The 5,698-nt window shown below is 46.7% G+C and overlaps 1 protein-coding gene across 4 annotated transcripts; it reads left to right on the plus strand.

Annotated features, from left to right (window-relative positions):
- Window positions 1-244: 244 nt before the first annotated feature.
- On the plus strand, window positions 245-3,132 carry LOC139064420 (spectrin alpha chain, non-erythrocytic 1-like). 4 transcript variants are annotated; one of them, XM_070547763.1, is made up of 6 exons: window positions 1,594-1,790; window positions 2,214-2,306; window positions 2,417-2,521; window positions 2,594-2,626; window positions 2,699-2,734; window positions 2,943-3,094. In XM_070547763.1, exons 2-6 carry the CDS (start codon window positions 2,241-2,243, stop codon window positions 3,018-3,020), a joined length of 318 nt encoding a protein of 105 aa, XP_070403864.1. In that variant the 5' UTR covers window positions 1,594-1,790; window positions 2,214-2,240; the 3' UTR covers window positions 3,021-3,094. The 4 variants fall into 4 exon arrangements, 2 of the variants coding, with proteins under 2 accessions (XP_070403864.1, XP_070403863.1); XR_011517484.1 differs by lacking the exons at window positions 2,594-2,626; window positions 2,699-2,734; window positions 2,943-3,094 and adding exons at window positions 245-803; window positions 1,385-1,502 and having other exon boundaries at window positions 1,573-1,790; window positions 2,382-2,517; XM_070547762.1 differs by having other exon boundaries at window positions 2,594-2,734; window positions 2,943-3,132.
- Window positions 3,133-5,698: the final 2,566 nt, after the last annotated feature.

The raw sequence follows: 5,698 nt of genomic DNA on the forward strand, positions 1-5,698 counted from the left end.
AGCATGATGGTTTGTGTGATCCGCGCGGTTTCACTTACACCCCTTTAATGATCAGGCTGTTTTTTATTATTTTTATCAGCTGATAGCAGTTAAAATTATGGTAAAAAATACTTTTATCTGTTTTTGATAACTTAATGCCCAGGAAGAGCATCTTCATTAAATATAACCCAAATGTTTTATTATGAGCAGATCTGATGAAGGTGTAGACAAGCAGTCTGCAAAGTAAAACTTGTTTAGAGTCCAAACTCTTACTAAAGCTTTTGAAAAGAAAAAATGGTTGAATTTTGAGAAATATCCACAACAGGGGAGCGAGACCTCTGAAAAATGTATATTTTCTCTGAATTCATAGAATAATGTGAAGATTCTGGGAAAAGTTGGGATTCTGAGATTAAAACGTAAATCTTTCTAATCATAATTCTGGCAGTTTTTGTGTCCTTCTGCTGTGGAAAGTCGTGCAACATGAAGATACTGAGAAGATGCTTACAACCTGTATTTTTATTCCATCCATAAATAAAATCATGAGCTATTTTTTTAATCCAAATTTGATCCAAAGGGCCATCGTTGGTTCCAGACCCGTTCTAGAACATTCCTCTAATCTTAAAGTCATCATCAGTTTCTTCCTTTTAACAAATATTTATTTGTTCAAATATTTAATATTTATAACTGGAATATTTGTTCCTCCCTCTCCCACTGCAGTTAGTCCTGTCCCGCAACCCTGTTTTTGCAGCTTAGTGAAGCCAACCATCACTAACCGGGGGGTGGTTTTGGACCCAGAGATGCGGATGGACTCCCACATTAGCCAGGTGGTTAGATCCTGCTTTTCCCGGCTTCGCCAGCTACCAAAGATGAAGTCCATCCTGAAAGACGTGTCATATTTTCTCCCCAAGCTGGACCTGACCGTCATGTATCGGTCCAAAATAGTGTGATGATATTGTGTTTTTTGTACATAACAGACTTTTTAACAGACAAATTTGTCGCATTCTCCTACACCTCTTCACGGGCTCGCCACAGTAAATATTCTATTTGGCAAGAGATAAACTTTATTGTATTTATCCTAGTGAATCTATAATTAAACGGGTAAACTAGTAGTAGCACATCCAACATCAAAGAAAGTAAAATGTTATTATCAGGAGAGGGAGAATGTTTAAGTGGTTAGCAGCAGTGTGCTAGCCGATGGCCCCCTCCATGAGGCCACCACAGCTCAACAGAACATCGTTGTAGCTTCTTCTGGGGAGAAAAACACTTAGAGAGAAAATAAAGTTAACAGCTGAAATAGCAGGAAATAATACAGTTAAAGAGCAGATTGTAGAAGAAAGAAACCCCTGGGTTAAACTGGTCTGTCTACTGCATAATGCTGAACTCTTAACATGTGTCCTAAGGGAAGGACCTGATTGGTGTCCAGAACCTGCTGAAGAAGCACCAGGCTCTGCAGGCTGAGATCACAGGTCATGAACCTCGCATCAAGGCTGTCACCCAGAAAGGAGAGACCATGGTGGAAGAAGGTAGAGCAGGTCTGGTCCTGACATGTTTCTGAGGTGTCTGCAGGTTCTGGCTCACTTTTTTTGGGTCCAGGTCACTTCGCTGGTGAGGAAGTGAAGACTAAACTGTGGGAGCTTCATGGACGTTGGGACACGCTGAAGGCCAAGGCGTCCCAGAGGAGGCAGGACCTGGAGGACTCTCTGCAGGCCCAGCAGTACTTTGCGGATGCTAATGAGGCCGAGTCCTGGATGAGGGAGAAGGAGCCCATCGTTGGAAGTCCAGACTAAGGGAAAGACGAGGACTTGGCCGAGGTATGGAAGTCCCTTCCTGAGAAACTCCAATCGCTTTTCTTTGCTCTCTTTCCAGTCCTTCATAATTAGTGTTTCTGTATTTGTCATTTCCTTCGGTTGTCTACCAGACGTCGTTGCTCGTTTAAGCGTCTCATGGGTTAGGGGTAGAAGTGCTGGCCTCGCACAGGAAGTGATGACAAACGTGTTCCCGTCGCTCTTATTTCAAACGGTTTACAAGCTGTGATGTGTGTTCCTGCTGCAGAGCAGCCATGACACGTGGCAGCCGGCAGAAGGCTCACGCTTTTCCACTAAACACCCGCAGAGCTACGTCTGCGGTGAACTGAGCAGGGTTTGTTTTACGGTGGCGGATCCGATTGGACCATCGCTGCGAGAAAGCTCCACTTGTGTCAGACGAGCTGAAGGTTCTGATGTTCTGCTCCACAGGCTCTCCTGAAGAAGCATGAGGCCCTGATGTCGGACCTGTCGGCTTACGGCAGCAGCATCCAGGCCCTGAAGGAGCAGGCCCAGTCCTGCAGGGTGAGTTCAGAACCCTCGGCCCGTCAGAACATTCTTATCCACCACGTTCTAACACCAGACCTGTTAACCCGACAGCAACAAGGTGATCAGCAGGTGCTTTTGTCCTGCAGGACCTGAAGGCCAACGAGTCCCGCCTGAGGGACATCAACAAGGTGGCATCTGAACTGGAGTCAGAAGGTCTGATGGCTGAGGAGGCTCCTATGGTTCAGGCTCAGGTGAGCGTCACCTGTCTGCAGCAGCTGGTCCCTCTCACTTCCTGGTTTAACTCTGCTCGTCTCTGTTTGTAGCAACAAGAACATCTGGGTTCTGCTCCTGGAAAGGTGCATGTTGTCCTCCGCCTCCACCAGAACCAGACGTGGTGTTTATGTTACCACTCATTTGTTTGTTTACAGGACGAAGCCGACTCTAACACGGCGTCACCCTGGAAGGTGAGTTCATTCAGCTGATCAGAGGTCACCTCTGATGGCAGCAGTCACGGCCGACCGTGCTGACATCACACAGGAATTCAGGTGACCCGGCAGGCACCAGGTTTTGGTGAAAGTGGGGACATGTCAGCTGGTTGCCATGGCTACAGTTATCTTTATGCATCTGTATGACTGCTGACTGGTGTGTGTTTCCTGTGACCTTTGACCTCAGACCGTACGGTTGGGCGTTCAGACGACGGCTAACTTTAATTCCATCAAGGTAAGAGGAAGCTCTTCCCTTCCTGTCTGAGCGATCCGTCTCCAGGTTTCTTCGTCCGGCGTCCAGCCCGCTGGCGTCCACCTTTATCTCATCTCACTTCATTTATAGTGCAATACTTTCACATTATCATTTTCCCACACTTCTGTATACCTGTATTTTGTTGTTTTTCAATAAAGAATGACAAATTATTTAAGTTTGGTTTTTGTTGCACACAAATATATATCTGTAAAAAATATCTACAAAGCTAATGTTTACATAACAAGTATGATTGGGTTTTGCAATACGGCACTCAAGTTTATTTTAGTAAGATTTTCAAACCAAGTAAAGTTAGTAAAGAACACATTTCTATTGTCTGCTAAGAAACTGTTGGGATTTAAAATGGGCCTGTTGTACAAATAACTTGTAAATGATTATTCCTCACTTTTGTCTTAACCAAAGAAATTCCAGTAATTGAGCAAAAACATTTATTTTTAACACTACAGTTTATAAAACAGGGCGCAAAGTGTCGGCACATGTATGTATGTCGATGGTCCGCCCCAACCAAACCAAGAGAGACAGACGTCAGGGAGGCCAAGGTTGTCTCTGCAGCTCTCTGGGCACCACGCCTCACTCAGCTGTCCCCAATGATCCAAATGGCTATGGAGGAAAAAATAACAGGTTTGGCCTAGCTGTTTAAAGTACAAAACCATTCATGAAGTGGTCAAGACAAGTACTTGGAACTTACACGCTGCGTTGTGTAGCTGACGTTGGAGACACACAGGCTGCCATGGTGACCTTTTAATAGATCTAAGAAAAAAATGTAATAAAAGAATGAAACTTAAAAACTCCCAGACCTCATGTCATATTTACTCATCAGCTATGGCTGATTTGTTTGGATCACAGTGAGTTACACTAATTCTAATATATTTTTATTTCTATTATACATACATACTTTTTAACTGTTATTTTCACATGACTGTTATCAGGCTCTCTTGTTCTGGTTCTGATGATAACTCTGTGTCTTCCAGTAAGTTATCTTGTGCTTACTTCATCTGTAGAATGTCTCTTTACTTTTGGTAAATTGTACTGAGTCCAGAATAAAGGCTAGTTGGCTGTACAAGATACAAACAAGTATTACGTTTTGGAAATATATGAAACACCGCCAGCATCTGTTAGAGCCTGTGGCGGGGTGCTGAGGGCCGGCTCCAGCCCAGGAATGAGCTCTACACGCCGGCCGGGAGGGTTTGAAACACCGCCATCCTCTCCTCTGCTGGCTGTAAATTCTGTTATGGTTACCGGTGCTTGTGTTGCAATGTGAAACGCTTGGTCTCAGATTTTGTAAGAAAGATAATAAAATGTCCCCCCAAAATACGACTTAAATATATTTTCTCTTCTTCATGATACATTTAATGGCTGGTGCGACTCAGGAGTGATAGCGCCAAAAAAAACTACTGAAAACTTGCTCAAAGCAAAATGTTTTCATTACGGAAATAAATTATAAACTTACTGATTTAAAACTTTTTTAATACAGGTACTTCTCACGAACAGGCGCAGAAAACCTCCACCTAAACTCCGTGTAAGGTTCAGGTCGATGGGTGTTCCAGTTAGCTCCGGTTGGGTTGAAGCTAGGTGGCTACATCCGTTAGCTCGGCTCCCACCTCCGCTTTAGCTTTGGGTTAGCCAGGGTTAGCTTCAGGTTAGCTCGTAGCTAGTTCGCCTGGGTGTCGTCACTCGAGCCCAGCCTTACAGCCACACCCTCAGCGCCTCCTCTCTTCCCTTTTATGGAATTGTCTGGGCTGGACGGAACCTGTGACACGGTCAAAATGGCGGTGGTGGACACCTCCCATTATGGACAGATAACGTGTTATTGAAGCCTATGGAATCGAATTGTCCAGTATATGTACAGTCTATGGTCTGACTGAGCGCCTCCAGGAGAGAGGCCCCAGCAAGACGCGCCCCGAGGAGCGTCTTGCCACATGTCAGCACTCGGTCTGACTGAGCGCCTCCAGGAGAGAGGCCCAAGCAAGAAGCGCCCCGAGGAGCTTCTTGCGACATGTCAACAATGGGTCTCACTGAGGGCCTCCAGGAGAGAAGCCCAAGCAAGACGCGCCCCGAGGAGCGTCTTGCCACATGTCAACACTGGGTCTAATTGAGCGCCTCCAGGAGAGAGGCCCAAGCAAGACATACCCCGAGGAGCGTCTTGCCACATGTCACTACTCGGTCTGACTGAGCGCCTCCAGGAGAGAGGTCCAAGCAACACGTGCCCCGAGGAGCGACTTGCCACATGTCAACAATGGGTCTGACTGAGGGCCTCCAGGAGAGAAGCCCAAGCAAGAAGCGCCCCGAGGAGCGTCTTGCCACATGTCAACACTGGGTCTGACTGAGCGCCTCCAGGAGAGAGGCCCAAGCAAGACACGCCCCGAGGAGCGTCTTGACACATGTCAACACTGGGTCTGACTGAGGGCCTCCATGAGAGAAGCCCAAGCAAGACGCGCCCCGAGGAGAGTCTTGCCACATGTCAACACTGGGTCTGACAGAGGGCATCCAGGAGAGAGGCCCAAGCAATACGCGCCCCGAGGAGCGTCTTGCCACATGTCAACAATGGGTCTGACTGAGGGCCTCCAGGAGAGAAGCCAAAGCAAGACGCGCCCCGAGGAGCTTCTTTCCACATGTCAACAATGGGTCTTACTGAGGGCCTCCATGAGAGAAGCCCAAGCAAGACGCGCCCC

This window comes from Nothobranchius furzeri, unplaced genomic scaffold (assembly GCF_043380555.1).
Source record: "Nothobranchius furzeri strain GRZ-AD unplaced genomic scaffold, NfurGRZ-RIMD1 Scf024, whole genome shotgun sequence".
NCBI lineage: Eukaryota > Metazoa > Chordata > Actinopteri > Cyprinodontiformes > Nothobranchiidae > Nothobranchius > Nothobranchius furzeri.

What these genes read in the sequence shown, in the direction of transcription:
- LOC139064420 (XM_070547762.1), top strand. Translation starts at nt 2,241, where the DNA reads ATGTCGGACCTGTCGGCTTACGGCAGCAGCATCCAGGCCCTGAAGGAG. An exon ending in AGCAGGCCCAGTCCTGCAGG is followed by an intron (nt 2,307 to 2,416) that starts GTGAGTTCAGAA and finishes TTTGTCCTGCAG; the next exon opens with GACCTGAAGGCCAACGAGTC. An exon ending in ACACGGCGTCACCCTGGAAG is followed by an intron (nt 2,735 to 2,942) that starts GTGAGTTCATTC and finishes CTTTGACCTCAG; the next exon opens with ACCGTACGGTTGGGCGTTCA.